Source organism: Eptatretus burgeri, chromosome 5 (assembly GCF_056783735.1).
Source record: "Eptatretus burgeri isolate ZD-2024b chromosome 5, Ebu_testis_v1, whole genome shotgun sequence".
In the NCBI taxonomy this organism is placed as follows: Eukaryota; Metazoa; Chordata; class Myxini; order Myxiniformes; family Myxinidae; genus Eptatretus; species Eptatretus burgeri.
This window is the reverse complement of record NC_140965.1, coordinates 123,716,509-123,740,438: the sequence shown is the minus strand read 5'-3', so window position 1 is coordinate 123,740,438 and position 23,930 is coordinate 123,716,509. Positions and strand designations below refer to the sequence as shown.

The window sequence follows — 23,930 nt, the reverse complement described above, 5'->3', positions numbered from 1 at the left end:
ATTTTTATGACGTTAAAGGTGCCTCCGATATGACATGATAATTGCATACATAGAACGCTACATACAATCAGTATGGAAATATTGAGGGTCATTAGGGATAAATTAGTCAAAATTAAAAAAAAATGATGACATCATCATTCACGTGGTTTGGCAGCCATATTGTTTTTCTTTTTTTAACAAAAAAAAAACCTTCAAAAATCTTCTCTGAAACGGCTGCACAGATCGAGGCAATACTTTACAAATATGACCGCCTATCCATGAGGAACAAAATGATCACACATATGACGTAGTAGGTCACATGGTTTGACAGCCATATTGGATTTACCCTTAAACCTTTTAGAGATCTTCTCCTCCAGAACGGCTGGACAGATTGAGGGGAAACTTCACACAAATGTTCCCCAAGCCTTGGGGATACCAGTGTATTCACAAATAATTGATAGGTCATGTGGTTTGGCAGCCATATTAGATTGAGTGAAAATCTTTAAAACATTCTTTCTCTTGAATCACTTCATCATTCGACGTGAAAATTTAAAATTACGATCTAGTGGTGATGGGGAATATACGTTTTAAATTTCAAACTGATCATACACATGATCTGGCAGCCAGAATTATTAGCTTACCTGGAACATAGTTCTGGGGAGCTTATGGGATGGCGCATCATCCGTCAGTCCATCCGTCTGTCTGTTCACAAATAATTGCAACTTCTTCTCTGAAACTACACATACGATTTTGATGAAACTTCATCACGTTCATCACAATGTCTGTACCAACATTTGTTCATGGCATTAAAACAAAATCGGGCCCTAAGGGTGTCGACTGGGGATGCTCCCCAAAATAGGTATTTTATTTCTTCTCAGAGACTACACACACAATTTTGATGAAACTTGACCACAAACTTCATCACCCATGAGGTACCAATTTTTTTTCAAGGCATTAAAAAAATAATCGGAGTCTGAGGGGGTCGATGGAAGGAGTTTACAGGGGGATTCCACCCCTCCGCCCACCCCCCCCCCCCCCCAAGATGGATTTGCTTATTCTCAAAAACGACACACACGATTCTAATGAAACTTGACTACAACCTTCATCACCCATGATGTACCAAAGTTTGTTCATGACTTTAGAAAAATTGGGGTTGAAATGGTTGTAAGGGGGGAAGGGTTTCCCCCCAAAATATGTATTTGCTTTCTTCTCCAAACTACACATAATTTTGATGAAACTTTAGCACACCTTCATCACCCATAATGTACCAAAGCTTGTTCATGCCAATTAAAAAATTTGAGGTCTAAGGAGGGTTAAAGGGGAGGGGGGTCCCCCCCCCTAAATATGCATCTCCTTTCTTCTCAGAAACTACACAAATAATTTTGCTGAAACTTGACCACAACTTTTATCAGCTGTGATGTAGTCGGGTCAAAATACCACCTGACCCACAACAAATTGCAACAAAAGGTTTTTCAGTGGTTTTCATTCCTACTGGATATACTGATCAACAGAAAAAAGTCATCCAAAATCTGACATCCGGAAATGGGTTAAAACAGTCATTTTCAAGATGGCCGCCACCGGGCTTTGAAATAACTAAAACAGCTATAACTTCTTCAATAATTGTGATAAAAACATAATTGTTGGTTCTGGTCCATGGTTTTAATGGATCAGCAATCCACTGGTGTCAATAAAATTTAGATCTGATCAGTATTTAACGTGAAATCCAAGATGGCGGCAAAATTCAAGAGTGCAAAAATCAATAAATTTTCCATCTGAACCAAAATCACTGAACACCTAGTGCCACTGAAACATTTATTTGTGAACATTACATAATGGCAGTTTAGGTTACAATTTCAGTCCTCATCACTGTCCTCTAGTTCCTCAGAGGCTTGATTTAGTGGATTGTCACAAAACGTCACTTGGCATGATCCACATGCAGACGTACACAGAAGCCCATTCTCTCTGCAGCTGCAACGGGGTGTGTCACAAGCTGTGGTGCAGTTGCAGTGTATCATCTTCAGAAGAGTGTCTGGTGCAGCATTCATGGCAGTCATGATAGGTACAAATCGATAGTCTTCGAGTCCCCAGCCCCAGTCCAGAGGATCGAGGTCACCCTCCATCCCCATCCAAACCATGACCTGGTAGTATACTCGGAGACAATGAAACTTGGTGGCAGATTCTGTTGGGGGAAGACGTTCAGGTGTAATGAAAGACAGCAGCAGCGACCTTCTTTGTGAATATCTTGTAACGCATGGCTGCCAGAGAACTTGTGCTCTCCCCACCAAATATAACGGCCATCGCTTGGCTGCCAAGTTTCTTTATTTCAGCGTGGCTGACGCCTCTCGAAATGAATGTATCTGCACACAACTGGAGGCCTTGATCATCTTCCACGAGTTTCTGAAAGACTGATTTTTTTCCCAATGCCATACACATGAGATGTTGAATCACATCCTGTGAAGGCGTGCAGGAATAATAGTTGAGTGTACAACTTATTCCCAAGAAGATGCTTCATCTGATTGATGTCATATACTTTCAGATTTCTTCTTGACTGGTTGTCTGATCTGAAATATAGTGGTTTTCCATCTGGTATACAGCAATGGAGCAAAAGCATTAACAAATCTGTGTCCTCTCCAATTAGTGTAGTGGAATGCAGAATTGTGCTGTTTACAGCTGTCTTGGCAATGTCCACATCAGCGTCCCCTTCTGCCTGAATAACTGTGCAGCCCACTTTCTTCATCTGATCACCTATTAAGGTGATCAGCTTATGCTTGTTACTGCCGACAGATAGGAATTCATCTCTCTTTCCGTCAAATTCAGTTTCTCTGGTGAAGTTCACAGTCGGATAGCTGTTGGCTTGTCCCCGTCTCTGCTGAGTGTTATCCTTTATCGAAGGGCCTGCACCATAGCCATCAAAGACAACAGTTGCTGTCCCATAGTGTTTTGTTGTGAAGTATGCATTTGCTCTGGCTATTTTGCCATATGTATCTCCCTTCTTCCACTTGAGCTTGTGCAGCAAGGATGCACCATCAAGAACATACCTTTCCGTCTTAAGGTGTGGTGTCAGGTACTCCTTCACATGCCAGTGCCTTGGTACAGTGGTCATTGACGGCTTGAGCGAGTTGAGGTTTGTCGGCCTTCCTCAAGATCTTGTTGTCCTCAAAAAGGGATGGATGGTATGGACTGAGCTCAAATCTCATCACGTTCTCAAGTGACAAATCACCTATCTGGGATACCACCAGGAATTACTGGAATAGCACACTGGAGTCGATGGTTCTGTGAGGAGCAACCTGGAGAGCATTAGAATTTCCCAGGGTCTTTTCTTTCCCTGTCCTCTTGATGGAGAAGGAAAACACAGGTTGTCCAATCATTCGCTCCATGATTTTGTTCCCAACAGCTTCATATTCATGCACGTTGATGTCTTCGCTTGTCACGATACCATTTATGATATTTCTCAATGTAGGATCAGAGGAGAAAGGTGAAAATGCATTCAGCTTTGTGCTCATCTTCGAGAGGTCGAATGCATGTCTTTCAATTCTGGCACCAGTTGCTTCTTTATGCTGTTCACTTGTTGCGTATGTGAGATCATTGAAGTCCTGCATGGCGACGATGACCTCAGATATTATGGGGGCTGACATTGTCCACAATGCTAGGAGTTCCTCTGTCATCTTACCGCCATGAGTCAAGCCACCGGTGCTCTTTAGTGATCTCATGAGTGTTTGTTTGACGACTAGATCACAGCTGAGGCCTGTCCAAAACTGGTTTATTCGCCGGATCACATGGAAGCCATTTTGAAACTTCTCATACACATCTAGGTGTTTGCTCTCCAGTTCACTCATTTCTTGTACGTAGAGATAAGCGGACTTCTGGTAGTTGTAGTGTCCAGCTGCTGCAAATATTGGCAAGGCATCAGCAACAGCTTGCAAGTGATCCTTCCAAGACCCAGTGCGATCTGCCTTGATTATTGCCTGAGCAGTATGGAGCATTTTCTGATAACCCAGCCACAGCTTACTCGTTTTAGATTGTGCAGCAAGTTCGAATTTCTTTTTTCAAGTTCATCAGTGATCTTCACAATTGCAGCTGATTCTTCAAGACTTTCAAGAGAGATGTCACCCGTTAGCAAGGACGAATACATTTTCTCAATCTCTTCTACTTGGAGCATGAACTCAGGATTTTCCTCCACTACAGATGCCACAATAATTTGATGTAGACAATTTCTCACCAGTAGATAGATGGCCTCGGAATGCCCTCTGAACAGATTTTCCGGACATCATATGAACTACAGCATTTTCACCTTACACCAGTTCCAGGATGTTTTTGAGTCCTGTTCCCGCCATCAACGTGCCTATTGCTCCAAGCAGATTCATGAACGTGTGAAATGAACCCAGCCTAGGCACGATCCCCTTCAAATGGCTATTCTCTGGTGCAGCACTGATTATCTCGGCAGCTTTCCAGTACAGCGGTTGATCAAACGTGATCACAGGAGGGACATGGTTTATGATGGCCATGTTGGACAGGAAGTTCAAAGAGGACAGAATGCAAGCCTTGTCACCTAGATACATATCAATCATTGGCAAATATAGAATGGAGGATGCGCCAGGATGTGTCTGTCCTTGGTGAAGGATGTGCATCATCGCCTGCCAGCCTGGTACAGTGTGCTTGAAATGGAAGGATAGCTCCCAGAAGATCTTAACTCTCATGTCACAGACTCGGAGATCTGGGAGGTCTCGGAACTTGATGTTGCGAAGAACATTGGTTCCTAAGCCATATTCTTTGATATCAATTTTTGACATCTGTAGAATGTTCAATTCTGAAATCTTCTGCCTTGTCACAAGATGACTTGATTTTCTACCAGGAGTCAATGCAGCTATCATGCCCATTCCATGAAAGGTACCTTTGCCATCAAGGGTGATTATGTTGTGATCTACATTGTCACCGGCAAACAACACTGATAGGTCAAATACGCCTGTTTCTTCAATTAGCAAATCGGGTGTGACACAGCTTGCCGCATTCTTTTCAAACCGCAGTACTTCACCATATGACGAGCCGTACCCCATATTACACAGGGTTTCCACAAGGAATTTTGACCGATATATGTGATGGACCTGCACAGTGAGACCAATCTGGAGTGGTGCAATGACAGCCCAACGTCTCACTGCTTGTACAATGGCTTGTCCAATACGAGCCACTTTACGTTGCGTGTTTTTTCCAACGAACAGACTATTCAACATATTTCGAAGTGTATCTGGAAGGAATGCCAGTGCAGAGTCAAGTTCAAGTTCTTCTGATTTTGGGAAGTGATCAGTAACAGATGGTACACCGTTCTTGATATCACTCTTGATCAGCCTCAAGTTTCAATCATGGCCTTCTTTTGTGACTCTTCATCTCCTTCTCACTGTGCTTCTTTGTAGAATGACCAGAGTATATGTGATGTTTTCTCCCTGAATGTAACTATGTCATTTATGCCCTCTCCTTCAGCAATATAAATGAGTCCCCATACCTTTCCTTCATTTTCTTCTTCAGATAGTAGTTGGTGTATGGAAGATAATTTTCATCCATAAGAAACTCTTCCATTTTGCCACGAAGGTACAAAGCAGTCATCTGTTCCTCATCAATCATCTCAAGATATGAACACATTCTGGAGAATGCCTGCTCTTGATCACTATCTATCTGACGTCCAGATTCCTACTTGTTGAATCTGGTCCACTCTGGAAGTACCAGCTGGAAGTGCACTGGTACATCACGCCCAGTGCCGAAATGGACACTGCACTGATGATGATATATGCAGTCAGCTGCATGAAGATCTCCACCATAGTACTCAATCCGCCCTTTCACTGTGAATGACCAATCATCGGACCGATTCTCACAGCACTCCAGAATGGTTTTGGCAAAGTCTTCAGTCTTGACATGACTGTAGTCAAAACTTCCAAGGTCCACTGTGGTCCCACAGAACAAGCAGTCAGATTTGCTGTTGAAAGGCCCGGTTAACACGCGTGAACTTCACTTCCTGGATGGTTTGGATGGTCCTTGTTTCTTCTTTTGATTCAGGATGTCATGTTGATTTATATACCGTTTACAGGACAGTCCGTGTGTACCTTGCATCCAGCCGCCACATAAACATCGTCACCTCTCTGAACACTGGCTGCATTGATGCCATCAGCGTCTTTCTGACGAATTTGCACAACGTCATTTCCTTCCTCAAGCCTCTCCTTGCAAATTGAACACCGATCTTCATGCATTTCAGGAGCACTCATTCTTCAAACCTGAAACACAGAAAACAAAACATTCACGGAAAGAGCATTTGAAGAAAGGGATAGGCTACTCAATCAGAGCCAGGGGCATTCCCCTGACATGTAACACATCACATATAATTACTGGTAAGAGAAGACTGAAAACCCTTTTGTTAGAATTTGATAAATGTTGGGTGATTGCCCAAACGATGTTTGATTATATAGAGACAATTTATTGATTTTACGCCCTTTATTTTTTTGCCGCCATCTTGGATTTCAGGTTAAATACTGATCAGATCTAAATTTTATTGACACCAGTGGATCGCTGATCCATTAAAACCATGGAACAGAACCATCAATTATGTTTTTATCACAATTATTGAAGAAGTTATAGCTGTTTTCGTTATTTCAAAGCCCGGTGGTGGCCATCTTGAAAATGACTGTTTTAACCCATTTCTGGATGTCAGATTTTGGTAGACTTTTTTCTGTTGATCAGTATATCCAGTATAGTGGGGCAACTTAGCTAAATATAGCATAACAATTGGGCATTTTGTGAGGAAAGCACCAACTTTGGCACACAAGTAGCCTATTATATTATGAACAGATTTGGATATTGGGCCATCTCAAATTCAGCTGCTGATGGCCGTGGCAGCCATTTTTCAAAATGGCCGCCAGTGGTAACTGTTATAACAATTATCTGCTTTACTGGAGAAGAATGCAGGTTGATCGTGAAAGTTTATTTACTAATAAAGGTCCAATAATGGTCAAAGAAAGTAACAATTTGATTTGGTTGAGAAAAAAAGATAAAGTGGACTAATTAGTCTTATAAACACACAGATTCTGAATGAAAACCAATGATAAACATTCAAAGCACTCTTGGCTTCAAGGAGCCGACTGAGGAGGAATACCTGTGGCTAGAGCATGTAAGGCGGCTCCTAGAGGACAACACTGGGACATACGAGAACATATCGTGGTCAGCGTTTCATGCCAGTCGCCGTTCCCTCGAACCATCAGCCCCACCGCCCTGCTTCTACTGTTCCTTGACAGTGCCCACACAGTGGCCATGATCTGGCACTCCATGGATGTGGTGAAGAATGCTGTAGAACATGTGCATCCTGGCCAGACACCTGTCGTCACCTTGGACCAGCCACTGTTTGCCTTGGCAAAGCAGATTCAGTGGAAGTGGCCAGATAAGTATGGTGAAGAAAAGATGGTAGTGATGTTTGGTGGTCTCCACATCAAGATGGCCGCCCTGAAGATGCTGGCGAGTGGCTGCGAGGAAGTGGCTGGGTACAAATCTTGGTGCAAGCTGAGATTGCAACGCCAGGGACAGCCGACTCCTTCCTGCGAGCTGCCCACATCACCCGCACAAGAAGAGCTCATCAAATCACTGCAGTGGCACTGCACATCCTGCAACACCGTGCGTATGAACGCCACTGTATGACGTATTTGATGATGTAGAAGACCTGCCTGAGTTCGAAGAATGGTGTCACCAGAGAGGAGAAGACATTCCCAACTTTCAGTACTGGGCAACTGTGCTGGAACTAGAGATGTTGGTACTGGTCTACTTGCGTTCTCTGCGGCAGGCTTCATTCATGATGTACCTTGATGCCGTGACGGAACTGGTCCCATGGTTCCATGCCTTAGACCACACACACTATGCCAGGTGGGTCCCTGTTCACCTGAGGGACATGATTGCACTCCCAATGAAGCACCCAGATGAAGCTAGATAATTTATGGCTGGCAACTTCACTGCACAGAAGACGAAGAACGTGTTCTCTTCGATCCCAATCGACCAGGCACATGAACAGAACAACGCATGCATCAAAGGAGATGGTGGAGCAGTCAGCCTCACTGATAACCCAAGTGCCCTGCGGCATTGGATGATTGCTGGGCCAGAAGTTGCCAGGGCCATAGAAGAGTTCCAAGATGGCCGTCAACACTGGGGGAGGCGAGAGGACACACGTCATCACGACCAGACACCAAGTGTGCAAACCTCTTTCGCCAAGGATGTCCGTGCCCTTGTCAGCATCATAGAAGAGCTTGGCAACTCCTTTGAAGAAGAGAGCATGGATCTGGTTGTCCTTGACACAAAGGAAATTGCAGGTCCTGCTGCAGTTGAGAATGTCAGGAATGTGAAGAAGATTGGCCAAGAGCAGTTCCAGGCTTTCACCAGAGAATGCCTGGTGGAAAGGACCAAGCCAATTGATGATGTAATTCGTCGGAACAAGCTGAAGGTGTTTAGCACTTCCACCCTGAGAAGTGTGAGCAAAGGGAAACAGCAGCTGGCCTCTCTCAGGAACGACGTGGCACTTTTCTCACGGCTCCACATCGGTTGTCAGACGAGGGATGGAAACCTTGAAGAGTTCTTTCGTCATGAGAATCAAGCATGTCCTCCAGCTCTCTCCGATGGAGAAAGTCTCCGTCTAGGTATGAAGAGTGATCTCCTCAAATGCTTTGAAGAGTTCTCCAATGCCCAATCAGAGGCTCCTGATACCACCAGCCTAGTTCTTGATGGGGCAGTCATTGTCCAGATGCTGAAGCCTGCGGTAGCCAAGAACTTTGATGACTATGCCCAGGATGTCTTCATACTGTACCTGTCAATAAAGCTTCAGACTGTGTCATGCCTGGACCTGGTCTGGGACTGCTACATTGCTGATTCACTGAAAGGCAGTGCAAGATCAAAGCATGGAAAAGGAGTGCGTAGACGCGTGGTCGGTGCAGCAGTTATACCTGGAAACTGGCAGAACTTCCTCCGAGTGGACACCAACAAGACCGAGCTGTTCAAGTTCCTATCAGAAGCTATCTTCAGGTGGTTTGACCAGGATGACAAGCAGCTGGTTATCACTGATGGAGAGGCAGTCCTGAGCAAGCCACCGCTGCTAGACATGGCCTTGCTTGCCTCATGCAGCCACGAAGCTGACAGTCGAATGTTGTTGCATGCATCCCATGCAGCCAACCATGGTCACCACAAGATACTGATCAAGACAGTTGACACCGATGTTGTGGTGTTGGCTGTGTCAGTGGCCCAGGGACTGCAACCAGAAGATGAACTGTGGCTAGCATTTGGCACTGGGAAGAGTTTTCAGTACCTAGCAGCCCACGAAATAGCAGCAGGCCAAGGACCAGAGAAGGCACAGGCACTCCCAATGTTTCACGCTCTGACTGGGTGTGACACTGTATCTACATTTTCTGGGCATGGTAAGAAGACTGCTTGGACAATCTGGACCGTTCTGCCAGAACTTAGAGATGCACTGCTGAAGCTATCCTCTGCATCAAGTGGCATACCAGACGGTCATGCACACCATCGAGAGGTTTGTCATATTACTCTATGACAGAACCAGCACGTGCAACGACATTGAAAAGGCCCGGAAGAAACTCTTCGCGAATAAGAAAAACGTGCAGCTGATCCCGCCAACCAAGGCAGCTCTGGAGGAGCATGTGAAAAGGGCAGCCTACCAAGGAGGCCATGTGTGGGGTCAAACACTGCTACCAACACCAGAGCTGCCTCCTTCATCCAGCTGGGGCAGGGTCAAGAATGACGAGGGGGTGTACGAGCCACACTGGACGAAGCTACCCAAAGCAGCGCACACCTGCTATGAGCTAGTATCGTGCAAGTGCAAGAAGAGCTGTATGAAGCATTGCAAGTGCAAAAAGGCCGCAGTTGAATGCACAGCTTTGTTTGTGTGTGAGGGAGAGTGCTCACAAAATTGAGAGAATATTAACAGAGCAGACTGTCACTGATTCAGAACATTTAAATCAGACATCTCTCGATCAATTTCTATGAGTGAGATGTCGGTATTCATATGAATGAGATGCAGCCCATGATTCGTTTGCAACCACGCTCAACAACCACTGACTTTACATAAGGTCAGGTCAGGTCAGGTATGGGAGCATGTGCCAGAACAGCGCGTCGCTGCTTCCACTTTCCGCCGGTACTCTAGGGGCCTCTGTCTGGCCATCCCCCAGGCAGATGCCAGGCCCATCCCCATCTTGAGATGATGGTCAACCTGCTGCAACCACGAGGCACGTGGTCGGCCCACTGGCCTCCTCCACTCATGAGACTCCCTCGCTGAGAGAATCTGGTGAGCAGGATCAGTGTCAGGAAAACAAGCCACATGTCCATACAGCCGCAACTGATGCTCACGGACTATGCAGGTAACAAATCTCATCCGAGTCTCTCTCAGCAACCGTTCGTTGGACACAAAATCCGACCAGTGATAGCCAAGGATTCTCCGAAGAGACCTGGTACCAAAGGAATTAAGTCTCCGTCTCAGATCCTTGGTCAGAGTCCAAGTCTCGCATCCATAGAGCAAGACTGGAAGTACCAAGGACCTGAAGATTCGGACTTTCGTCCTCCCGCACAGGTACCGGCAGCGCCACACCCCATGATCCAGTGAATCCATGACTCCCCAGGCCCGTCCCAGACGTCTATTGACCTCTGACTTGCAGCCAGCAGAGACATGAATATCACTGCCAAGGTAAGTGAATCTCTCCAAGACCTCAACATCCTCACCACAAACAGACACAGACAGGACAGCAGCATCCAAGATGTCACCGAAAGCCTGGATCTTAGTTTTGACCCAAGAAACCCGTAATCCCAGCGGCTCCGACTCCTCATTCAGCACCTCGAGGGCCCCCAAAAGGATGTCTAAAGTCTCTGCAAAGATGAATGCATCATCTGCAAAATCAAGGTCCGAGATCTTGACATTCCCAAACGATGCACCGTAGCTTGATGTCTCCGACATCCTCCCTAAAATCCAGTCCATACAACTGCTGAAAAGTGTGGGGGCCAGTACACACCCCTGACGAACTCCAGTAACAACTGGAAATAAGTCAGAGATGGTACCACCACACTTCACAGCACTCTCAGTACCGGAGTAGAGTTCAGACATCAGATCGATCAGTTTTGGTGGCACCCCACGAAGACCAAGAATCCTCCAGAGGACATCCCGATTCACTGAATCGAATGCTTTACAGAGATCAACATAGGCTGCAAGCAGCCCCTGCCGAAACTCTCGTCTGCGTTCGGTGAGGACACGAAGGGCAAGGATACGGTCAATCGCTGACCTCTTTGGTGGAAAGCCTGACTGCTCCGGACGCTGGTGCTCAAGCAGATGGTGGCGAACCCTATCAAGAATTATCCGAGCAAAGACCTTGCCTGGCACTGAGAGCAGCGTCACCCCTCGGTAGTTGTTGCAGTCTTGGCGATCACCCTTCCCTTTCCAGAAAGGGACAACAAGGCCCCTCTTCCAGTCAGTTGGGATGATGCCTGTGTTCCAGGCAGAGCACAAAACTGCATGCAACGACACGAGTGCAGCACTTCCACCAGCCTTGAGAAGTTCGGCATGGATGCCACAGATCCCTGGAGCTTTGCCCTGTTTCAACTGGTACACCGCAGCCCGTGTTTCCACAAGCGAAGGTGGACCACAGTTGATTTGAGGGTCAGCAACAGGGATTGTAACACCCTTGGCGTCCAACTCGACAGCTGGGGGATCAGCCTGGTACAACCGCTCAAAGTAACCGGCCCAGCGGGCCTTCACTTCAGACTCCTCTGTCAAGAGCCGACCACTCTCTGCTCGAACTGCAGTGCTCCGAGGGATGGGCTTGGATGAACACAATGCGCGAATTCCCCTGTAAGCGGGGCGAGAATCACCTGTCCACAGGTGATGCTCTACCCCCTCACAGATTCCTCGCACATAGGCCTCCTTGTCCACCCTCAGTGCACGTACAGTTTTTCGCCTCAGCTCCCTGAACAGCTCAGCTCTGCCATTCAGCCTGGCCCTGCGACTCTGGTCAATGGTATCCAGTGTCCCTTGAGAGACAAAATTCTTCTTTGCCCTGTGGTGAGCTCCAAGACATCCACCGGCAACATCAAGGACGGTGGTCTTGAAGGCACTCCACAACTCTTCAGCACCCCCCAAAGCACCCAGACCCCCCAATTGTCCACTCAGCCTGTTCGCAAACTCCTCAGCTACTCTCTCATCCCTGAGCTTGCCAACATCCAGCCTAGGCTGGGATGGTACCATTCTCCAGGATTTAAGGTGCAGATTTAGAGTTGCTACAACAAGCCTGTGGTCAGTATTGAGGAACTGAGCACTCTGGTAGACCCTGCAGTTCTGGATCATCCTCTGACGACCATCAATGAGGACATGGTCAATCTCCTTTGCCACACCGCCAGCGTTGGAATATCAAGTCCAGCGATGAGCTTGTGGGTGCTGAAACCATGAACCAGCCACCCTTAGTCCATGACTTCTTGCAAAGTCAAGGAACTTAGTGCTATTCTGGTTCATATTTCCTGATCCATGGGACCAACACATGTCTCATAACTATCGCTATGAGTTCCAGTCGATGCATTGAAATCCCCCAAGACTAGAAGTGTATCTCGTCTGGGGCACTGATAAACCACAGACTCGAGCGTGGCGTAGAATGCATCCTTCTCTGTGAGATCACTCGCCTCAGTCGGAGCATAAACAGAGACCAGGGAAATGACACCTAAGGAGTGACCAATCCTTAATCTCATAATACGCTCGTTGACCGGTGTTACCTCAATTATCATTGGGGTCAGCTTATTGGACACAGCCACATAAACTCCTTGGGTATGGTAACCATCAGAGTGACCAGACCAATAGTAGGTGTAACCACCCACCATTATCTCGCCGCAATCCGGTCTCCGAACCTCAGAGAGAGCTGCAATCCCGATGTCCAAACGCTTGAGCTCAGATGATAACAGAGACAGGTGATCATCCTCTCTTAGGGATAGGACATTCCAGGCACCCACCGAAGGGACCGCCTCAGGTTAACCCAAGGAGACCGCCGTCTGGTGGACGACACCTCAGCACCACTCCGACACACTCTCCCGCAATCTGACCCAGGGATGTTACCCCGTGGTTTCCCTCCTATCATCAAAGATTGGGGGTACCGAAGGCTTTGCCCCAATCCCGTCATCCGGTGAGCTGCCCTGCGAAGGGAAGCTGCACAGGAGGTACTCGCACGGAGTGGGTTTTCAGATTTTTTTGCGTTTTTGCGTTTTGCGGAATGAGGGGTTTTACCGTGGCCGGAGTGCAAATCCTGCCTCCAATCTCCTCATAAAAAGTAACCCAACTGCAGGAGGACGTCCGCAGACACAGTTGGGCACTAGATATGGATGGCCGTTGGCTCACAAGGAGCTCCTCCGCCCTTTGACAGGTTTTGTTTTTAATCCTGCTGGGTGTCCATATCCAAACACCCTCCTCACCAGAAAACCTGGTGGGGGAGACGGTTTAGTCGCCGACAACCCGACCATGGAACAGGTTAGTACAGGTTTACATGGTACCTGTAGCAGGTCACAGATCGAACCTGACCTGACAAAAATGAGATGTCGGTATTCATATGAATGAGATGCAGCCCATGATTCGTTTGCAACCATGCTCAACAACCACTGACTTTACATAAGCGATGTTGGTATTCATATCAATCAGACGCAGCCCGCGATTCGTTTGCCACCATTCTCAACAACCAATTTCTATGAGTGAGATAGTCGTCCGGTACAACAAATAATTAGCAGCCATCTTGCAAAATGGCGGCTATCTTTAAACTTGAGGTGGCTGCAGGTTATGTTTTTCTTAATACAGCTTTTAATAAATGTTCAAACCAATGTTCGAGTTAAATTATAGTCACCCCTAGCAGCCATTTTGGAAAATGGCTGCCACAGCCATCAGCGGCTGAATTTGAGATGGCCCAATATACAAATCTGTTCATAATATGTTAGGCTACAAGTGTGCCAAAGTTGGTGCTTTCCTCAAAAATGCACAATTGTTATGCTAAGTTGCCCCACTAGTAGGAATGAAAACCACTGAGAAACCTTTTGTTGCAATTTGTTGTGGGTTTGGTGGTTGTTTGTCATAAATTGACCCACTAATGTACCAAAGTTAGTTCACAGCATTAAAGAACAAGGACAAAATTAATGTGTCCAAGAACCGCGTCCTCAAGGCAATAACAACAACAACTTCCGATATTTCATCACATGCCTTGATGGAGCCAATAGCGAGACCCGTCATGGAGGCTTCTGTTCATGATGAGAAAATCGTGTATTTACAAAATTACAACACATTAAATGGAATAATCTTTAAATAGTGACGTGAACTTTTCGAAACTTTAAAGTTTAAATCAAATGTCCGAATATATTTCAAAGTTGATGATAGACGCTCTCAAAAGGCACACTCAATGCGAGGATGTGTACAGGTGTTTAGTATTTAAGGAGATCCGGATCCTGTCTATAAAAGAGCTGAGTCCTCAAGGTTTTGTAAGAAGAAGAAGAAGACGAAGAAGAAGAAGACGAAGAAGAAGACGAAGAAGAAGACGAAGAAGAAGAAGAAGAAGAAGAAGAAGAAGAAGAAGAAGAAGAAGAACAACGCGGAGCTCTCTTAGAGCCAGTGTTCGCTACGCGAGACACGGCTAAAAATCCATCGGTATTTACTTTCTTCTTCATTACATATTTTGTGAGTCATCCATGCCTACCAGTGGTTCCCTGGTTATCCTATCCAGCCACGACCAGGTGAGCACCCTGAGGTTTTGCCCCTTTGTTTTAATTTTTTTCATCTGGGATCTTTTTGATATTATTTTTAAATAATGCTCACTTGGCTATGCCTGAATGGGTTTGAGAGTAGTGGTGTAGCAGCTGAAACTCGAATCCTATCCAGGTTCCTCCTGATGACCTCATCTTTGCTTTTTGCTTGTTCGGGTTCCTTCTGACCACTCCATTGCGTTACCGTAGCTTCCATATTTGGTCTTCATTACCCTCGGCGAAGGAGAGGGTATTGCATTTGTGTCCATCTGTGTGTTTATTACTTGGCAAAAATAACAAAAATTTGACATGTATTTTGATCCCCTCCATTTGTTTGTTTGTGCATTTGTGTGTTTGTGTGTTCGTTACTTTGCAATTTTTTATTTTTATTTTTGACAAGAATGTTGATCGCATCCATGTGTTACTTGGCAATTTTTTTTTTTGGTGTGTGTGTGTGTGTGTGTGTGTGTGTGTGTGTGTGTGTGTGTGTGTGTGTGTGTGTGTGTGTGTGTGTGTGTGTGCGTGCATGCGCGAGCGTGGCCTGCAGGTCACAATTTTATACCGATCTTCACGAAACTTCATCACATGGTAGTTTGTCGTAAGGAAGAAGCCTATTGATTTTGAATTAAAAAGGTCAACATAGGTGTTCTGCCTCTCCGGTCTGGACCGGATAGCATACAGCTCACCCCCATCCGCCAATGAACGTAACGTCTAACAACCATGCTGAGGTTTAGAGTTCTTTATTCTTGACGTATGGTATGAGTTGGTAATCGCTGTAACAAAAACAAAAATAAAATGTTATAGTAAGTTGACACAGATATTACGGTGATCGTTATACATGTACAAGATGTGTATATTAAAGGGCAGCTACTTTGTAGTGATATGCTCGGATGAGTTAGCTCCCTTTTTCCAGGAATTCGGGCAAGGCGTACTTTCACGCAAACAAAAACGAGAAATAAAATTAAGCTAACTCAGTGCAGAGTACTGCACTGTCAATGAGAGCCGTTATTAAAATCACTGATCAGAGTTAACGGCACAGTAACAAATTAGAGTCACTAGAATAGACCGCAGAGCTTTACATTTGTCTACACATCAAAGTTGCAAGTTCTTTCCTATAGGTTGTTGTTGTAACACAATTGTCGAAGTTCGTCGATAAAACTAGAGCATCGAACTGTTTCATGCCGACATAAAGTCACAGTTCAAAATTCTGGTGTTGAACGATAAACAAAACGCATCACTCACTCTGTTGTTGGCCACAGTCTGGCACAAAACGCATTTTTCATCGCAGCGGGCAAAAAACCACATGGCAAGGCGACATTTTTTTTTCTCAACAAGCGTTTCCTGGCTCACGGTAGGCGGAGCCACAGGGAAGTAACAACAATGAATAAGCATGACTAGTCAACCGGCACAGTGTGGCGGCACAATAGGCCAAAGGTCAACAACTTAGGTGAGATTTCTAAAATCCTCAATTCTCATCTGATTGACTTGATGTTTGAAGGGAATTTATATTTCAGGTCACTAAATTCAACCAGTCAATTATTTTTGAGGTCAACATAGACCAAAAGGTCAACATAGGCCCAAGGTCAACAACTAAGGTGGTAATTCTAAAATCCTCAATTTTCAACCCATTGACTTGAAATTTGAAGTGGATATACAGTATATTTCAGGTCACTGAATTCAACCACAAATTATTTTGGAGGTCCACATAGGCCAAAAGGTCAACATCGGCAGCATTTCTAAAATTGTCAATTTTCATCTGATTCACTTGATATTTGAAGAGGAGTTGCATATGTGGTCATTGAATTCAGCCACCAATTATTTTAGAGGTCAAATTTGTTTTATGGATTTTGTTAGTATCGTGCTCTGCACAGTCTTTTTGTTTGTATGTCCACTCACGTCCAGCCCAAACCGCTCAACTGATCGTTCCGAAATTTTCACACATTAATGACACCCACCCTGCGACGGTCACGCATTGAAGTTTCATACAATTTGGTTGACCAAAAGTCTACATTGGCCAAAAGGCCAATTTGAGCCAAAATCCACAAATTTCATCCGATTGACTTGAAATTGGAACAGTATATGCATATCAGGTAAAATAATTCAACCAACTATTACTGTTGAGGTTACTGTTGGTCAAAATGTCCACATAGGCCACCAGGTCAACCAAAATAGGCCAAAGTTTAAAATTGTTTCTAGAATTGTCAATTTTCATCTGATTGACTTGAAATTTGAAGACCATTTGCATATCAGGTCGCTGAACTGAAACGCCCATTAATTTTGAGGTCAACTTCGACCAAAAGGTCAACATAGGCCAAATTTCTAAAATCCTCAATTTTAATCCAATTAACTTGAAATTTGTAGAGCATTTGTATTTCAGGTCACTGAATTCAAGCACCTACTAATTATGAGGTAATCTTAGGCCAAAAGGTCGGTATAGGCCAAGAGGCCAATGTGGGCCATATTTTCTGAAATCCTCAATTTTCATCCGAATGACTTGAAATTTGAAGCGTATTTGCATATCAGGTCGCTGAATTCAACCACATATTAATTTTGAGGTAAACATAGGCCATAAGGTCAAAATAGGCCAAAAGGCCAAGTTTTCTAAAGTCCTCAATTTTTATCCGATTGACTTGAAATTTGAAAAGGATTTACAAATCAGGTCACTGAATTGAACCAACTATTATTTTTGAGGCCAATATAGAACAAAAGGTTAACATAGGCCAAATGCCTAAAATCCTCAATTTTAATCCAATTAACTTGAAATGTGAAGAGCTTTTGCATATCAGTTCACTGAATTCGACCACCTTCCAATTTTGAGGTGAACATCAGCCAAAAGGTCAAAATAGGCCAAAAGATTTGGTTTCATATCCTACTCATCACTGGGATATAAATTTGAAAAGGATTTACAAATCAGGTCACTGAATTGAACCAACTATTATTTTTGAGGCCAATATAGAACAAAAGGTTAACATAGGCAAATGCCTAAAATCCTCAATTTTAATCCAATTAACTTGAAATGTGAAGAGCTTTTGCATATCAGTTCACTGAATTCGACCACCTTCCAATGTTGAGGTGAACATCGGCCAAAAGATTTGGTTTCATATCCGACTCATCACTGGGATCTAAAATGTGAACTGTTCCACCTGCAGTAGCACTCTACTGAGTGCTGTTCTACTTTGTGCTGTTTTGCCACGTGTCACTCAATGAGTGATTTTTTTTCATTTGTTTGTCTGTCTGTTTGCTTGTCTGCACAGAGCTTCAGTGTTTTTCTCCGCAACCACTTATCGGATTGAGACAATTTTCGCCATCAGAGCGATTAGTTGTGTAGAATGTTTTAATTAAATTATGACGTCATAGTGGTGTGGCAGCCATGTTGAAAAAATGCAAAAACTTGGGACATCTCTCTCTGAAATCACACCAAGGAAAATTTGAAACTTGGCACATGGCAAGTCCTTCTCATGGGGAATGTGATTTTTCATGACATCATATGTGTCTTTGTTATGACGTCATAATTGCATATGTGGAATGCAACATCCGATCAGTATGAAAATTTTTGAGGGTCATCTTGGGATAAATTGGTCCACAGAAAAAAAAAATTCATGATGTCATCGGTCACATTTTCGGCAGCCATATTGTTTTATTTTTTGTTTTTTAAAACCTTCAAAAATCTTCTCTGAAATGGCTGAACAGATCAAGGCAAAACTTTACATGTATTACTGCCTATCCATGAGGAACAAAAGGTTCACACATTTGATGTCATAGGTCACATGGTTTGGCAGTCATATTGGATTTACTCTAAAACCTATTTTTAAAAATCTTCTTCTTGGCTAGACAGATCGAGGGGAAACTTCACACAAGTGTTCTCCAATCCTTGGGGATACCAGTGTTTTCACAAATGATTGATGTCACATGGTCAGGCAGCCATTTGGATTAAGCGAAAATGTTAAAAAAAAAATTATTTCTCTTAAACTGCTTCATCTATCGACGTGAAACCTCACAATTATGATCTAGTCTTGAAAGAGAATAGACGTTTTAAATTTCAGCCTGATCGGACACATGGTCTGGCAGCCAGATTGAATTAAAAATTTTTTATCTGGGTTCTTTTTTCATTTTTTTTTTAATTTGGCACACTCGGCTGTGCCTGGTTGGGTGTGCGGGTAGACAAGTAACATCTGAATCCCGAATCCTATCCAGGTTCCTCCTGATGACTCCATCTTTGCCCTTTGCTTGTTTGGATTCCTTCTGTGGACTCAAATGCAGAACTGTACCTATTGGGTCTTCCTTTTGATTTGAATTTAGTTCATTTTAATCCCATTCTTCATTCAATTGAATCATAATAAGCATCATGGGTTTGGGTAAAGTGTCTGTTCCAAGTGGGGTTGCATCAAAGCGGGACATCTTCATGCCCCGTCATCACTGCCAGCAGTTATAAAGTGACAGTTCCAGTTATAATATGAAAACAAACAAACACGACATAATAGTGAGCGAAGCTTTTCGTGCTGCACTCTTCAGGGTAAAAATCGCAGCAAGTGAAGGAAGAAGTGAAGGCGTGTGCTTTATACACAGATCTCAATAAGGTAGACACTGATTAGTTTAACCATAATGACCTCACAGTTAATCTGAATTCCCATTTGTCGGCTCATCATCTTCACCTCGTGCACCCATTGGCTGGAGCAGAGTTCGTCGAAGATTGGCGTTTGCATCCACATCCTGGAGAGAGGGGGGATGGGTTTCCCCTAATGTCCATTCACCATTTGTTACCGTACTTCCCTTGATCTTTCCATGCCGAAAGAGACGCAGAGATCGTACAAATTCCTTTTGACGACATAATATTGGATCGGTGATAAGGATGAAGGTTGCTTTGAACATACGTAAAGGAAACGAGCTTCGACTTCAGCTCAATATCCTGAACATATCTGTATTGTACTTGTCTGCACAGATAGGGTTGGCAACCAGGTGCTGTGCAATGGCAGATGAAGCAGGTACAGTGGCCGGTGGTTGCTGGATATTTCTACATGCTCGCACTGGTTGTGTTCTAACCCTCACAATCTTTCTTCGAATCGCCAAGGGGATTGTTGTTTGATCCCATCAGCCAATCTTAGTGTTGTGCGGCCCACGTACCGAGCTTCACATTGGTACTTAAACTCATAAATAACATTGCTGGTTTGTGAGGTGGGCAGCACATCCTTGTTGACTGACGTCAGCAAACGGCGAGAGGTAAACATTACTCGGGGTTGCACAGCCAGAAACGTATTGGATACAATATGTTTGATTTGTACGTCAAACCTTCGTGATGATTGCCCTTTCCAGGGCATCCTGATATAGACTGGACATTTGCCGGACAAATCTTCCGATCTTTTGTCGTGTTTCGAAACTTGTGTATGTATCTCTTAACTATATGCTCAGGATAACCATTCTCACCGAGTATATTGTTGCGAATTCTGGCCCGTCCGGCGTGCGATCGGCCACGTGACTCGAATGGTGACCGCGTCGCCCACCGGAACGGACAATTCAGTCGTGACCCTCTTGGAACTACCGCCAAGTAGCTAGTCATGGGTGGGGGTTTAACCTCACCACAACACAGTCCGCATTCTACCCACGCGAAATAGGGTGATCGCCGAATGTCGATATACCTAAGTACCCGCGCGGGTAGCCTACCGAGGAGTTGTACCACGCCGCAGGTCGGGTCAGGACATGAACCGCTTAAGCGGCTTGTTCCGTGCTAAAGGGATAACTGAGCGGAGTTATCGCCGACCTCGACGGTTCAGATTACTTATTGGGTGTTTAAACCCTTCTACCAATCCCTTCCGTGATGCAAGATGGAACTTTCAAACAAAGGAAAGGACGCAACGAAACGGGAAACAATTTAACAAGCACACTTAATTCGGAAGCACGGAAGGCACGTATTTTACAGTCACAGCAATCATGCACGTATACAGTCAAAGCAAGGAAACAAGCGCAGAGTTAAAACCGACTAATCTTTTTGCATAAGCACACTTAAACAGTTTTACTTTACAAGTCTGGCGCCACAACATCCATACAAAACCCCGAAAAGAAAGTGGTGACTTCCCTGTGGGCCGTCGAGTCCCTCTCCCACGTCCGTCGGCGTGGTCGCGCCTGGCCCCGACTCCTCTTGCGGTCGGAGAACCCTCTCCGGCACTCCTCGCCCGGACGCGCAGGTCCACCACACAACTGGCGCTGCCGTGTCTTCCGTCCGTGCTTCCCTGGACAGGCCGCTCGCCAAGCCGCGAGCGCAGGACAAAGGCGAAGAAGACTCAGGGAGGTACTCTTTCGGCGCCAGGAACAGACGACAAAAGACTCAGCCATGAAGACCTCAGGACGACAAAGAGCTCCAGGCGGAAAAAGACTCAAGACTGGTGTAAAAAGACTCAGGAAGGTCCGTCCTGTCCGCCCTTTTGTAGCGCGGGGCTCCGCCCCACGCTCCGCCCCGTTTCTGGCCCCACCTCTCTCGCTTTCCCTCCACCCCGCCCCGTGCGGGGGACGGGCGGAGTCAGTTCTGGCTCAGGGCCAAGGAAATTATTCCCCCAAAACGAGGCCCCACCTTCACATGACCTTTGACTCCCGGCTCGGATCACACCTCCCCCCACCCCGAGCGCGGGGAAATTGGGCGGGAATCCGAGCGCGGGAGAAAATAGGCGGGAGAAACAGGCGGGAGATGTCCTTCCAGCCCCCCGCAGGAGCCTTTGCTGCAGCTACCCTGCTTTCTTCACCCGTCCCGTGGAGATCGTCGCCGCGTGGTCAGTGGAGGACGGCGTTCGTATGGTGTAGGAAGTGGTGAAGATGGTGGTGGTGGTTGTGGTGAAGGTGGTGTTGTTGGTTTGGATCCAAAATAACGATAGAACAGAAAAATGGCGAACTCAAAGCGTCGCAGCCCAAATGAATCACACATATTCCCTCTAAACAACGGGTGTGGACTAACTACACATGAATTTATTGATATATCTCATCTGAGGACCTTTCTGGTGTAATGCAAATTTCCACAGCCGTAACAATATTAATGATCTTGTCAATTTCAGCAGGAAGATTACAAGGTGAACAAATCCTCTGTGTTCTGTTAACCAGGATATTGATCAAGGAAATTTTGTTTCTCGTGGAGCTGAAGGAGTCCCACCGAGTATACTGCCCTGTGAAAGTTGGCTTCCGGTCGAAGGATGTCGTGAAACCCAGGTTGGATCTATCAACCAACACGTCCAAAAACGGTAACGTGTTTAACGATTCCAGCTCCGTGGTAAACTTCAGCACTGGATGGAGAATGTTGAGCCATGCCTGGAAATTGTCACATGCCATCTGAGACTCAAACAAAGCAAAAATGTCATCAACATACCGATAGTATACGAAGGGGGAATCGACCCCTTGCCGACCAGTCAGTTTCTGCATTTCATGATAGCCTACAAAGATATTTGCAAGAGCTGGGCCTAATGGAGAACCCATGGCCACACCGTCCGTTTGAACATACATCATGTTGTTAAAACTGAATTCCACCTCCCTTGTTGCTGTGTTCATTAATTCCATGAAGACGTGTTTCGAGATCATCGGTTGTTCCAGTTCGGTGTGATACAACAAATGTGCGCATATCTCAATCGTCTCCGTCAATGGTACATTCGTGAACAAGCTTTTAATATCAAAGGATACCATTATGTTGTCCTCACTTGTTGGTGTTTTTAGCTTTAATTGATTCTGCAAATGTGAAGGAATCCTTAACTACAAAATTAGAAAGTGAATCCAATACTGGTTGCAGTACCTCTCCCAACCACTTGGCAAGTTCATGTTGTGCCGATCGCACCATGGACAGTATGGATCTTCGAGGGATATTCTCCTTGTGAATCTTCGGCAGGCCGTACATTCTTGGACGTTGGGCTCCAACAGGTTTAATTCTGTCGTCCACCTCCATTGATAGTTCTCCACGTTTGAGAAGCTGTAACAGTCGTTTGACGATCTGACCTTCCACGTGAGGCGTGCGATCATGTTCCGTTACACCGCCCAGATATTTAAATTTGGTTTCGTGTTTCAGGATGTCCATCCTGATGTCCATCTGGGATGCATCTTCACTTCCTCCTTCACTTGCTGCAATTTTTACCCTGAAGAGTGCAGCACGAAAAGCTTCAGTCACTATTATGTCATGTTTGTTTGTATCCATATTGAAGCTCTGTCATACCAAACATCTGTTTCGTTCGAGTTATGTCTATTATTTATGACATAACACATCAGTACACAAACACCACACAAAACAAGTCCTGGTGAGGGTCTGCAATCCTCTGATTGCTCTTTTTCTTGTTTCTATTTTGAGTTTGTTTGCAGCACCCGAACACTCGAGGTCTTTGTCTTTGATTTTGTGTTTGTTATTAATTCTTTGGATTCTTTTTTTTTATTTTGGGGTTTCTTTTTATTTTCCTGAACTGTTGTATTTGTCCTACTTTCTTCCTAAGTTGTTCTTTTTGTGTCTCTAATCTCTCTTTCCATGGTGGGATTTAGCTTCTATTTATAGGGCCTGGTTTTTTTTTTTCCTCTTCTGGTCTTGTTTGCCCGTTACGTTTTCTTGACTGAATAGTGCTGTTGCAAAACACATGATATTGATTTCCTTCAAGGTGTTATTTTGAACTCACTTTTCTCATTGAATGGTTAGACCGCCTCACGAAGATTTTTGTCCGTTTATTGTTTTCTATGCAATGGAGTTTTTGTCTCTCTCAAAGTTTTATCTCTTCTATTTTGTTGGCCAAATCTTCTTCCAACCTTTCATGCTGTTCGTCAACTTCACCCGCCTCCTCTCCCTCATTCCTCTGTTCTCCCTTGTTTGTCTGCCCATCATCATCTGCCTTTTCCACTCTTTTTGCCTTCTTCTGTGCTTGAGTCACCTCATCTCTGTCTCTGAATCGTTCTTGCCTCTCTGTCATGGGGACTCCCTCGTTATCTCCTTTTGCCATACACTTTTTTGCCATCTTTGGACCGGCTCTATGTTGGGGTTTGGGTCCCCTTCTCGCTGCACATTCTCGGTGTGTGTGTGTGTGTGTGTTTTGTGTGTGTGTGTGTGTGTGTGTGTGTGTGTGTGTGTGTGTGTGTGAAACACACCTAACAGGTGTCAGTGTGTGTTTGTGTTTGTGTTTGTGTGTGTGTATGTGTGATCTCCACTTGTGGTGGGTGGGTCGCTGGAAGTGAAACAG

The 23,930-nt window shown here is 45.0% G+C and overlaps 2 protein-coding genes and 1 pseudogene across 9 annotated transcripts in view; 2 read left to right on the top strand and 1 right to left on the bottom strand.

Annotated features, from left to right (window-relative positions):
• Positions 1 to 16,076, bottom strand: part of LOC147027276 (uncharacterized) — a 39,774-nt gene extending 23,698 nt beyond the window's left edge. For 2 of the 3 annotated variants that reach the window (XM_085883541.1, XM_085883542.1), the window contains exons 1-2: positions 15,994 to 16,076; positions 621 to 6,239 (exon numbers count right to left, since the gene is read on the bottom strand). In XM_085883541.1, the coding sequence (XP_085739667.1) occupies positions 4,272 to 5,207 (936 nt within the window). In that variant the 5' untranslated portion in view covers positions 5,208 to 6,239; positions 15,994 to 16,076 and the 3' untranslated portion in view covers positions 621 to 4,271. The remainder of the gene's footprint in view (positions 1 to 620; positions 6,240 to 15,993) is intronic. The other variant, XR_015058758.1, reaches the window with a different exon arrangement.
• Positions 1 to 23,930, top strand: part of BICC1 (BicC family RNA binding protein 1) — a 360,705-nt gene that overhangs the window by 257,688 nt on the left and 79,087 nt on the right. The window lies entirely within an intron of this gene.
• LOC147027277 (uncharacterized) lies at positions 7,285 to 9,541 on the top strand (annotated as a pseudogene).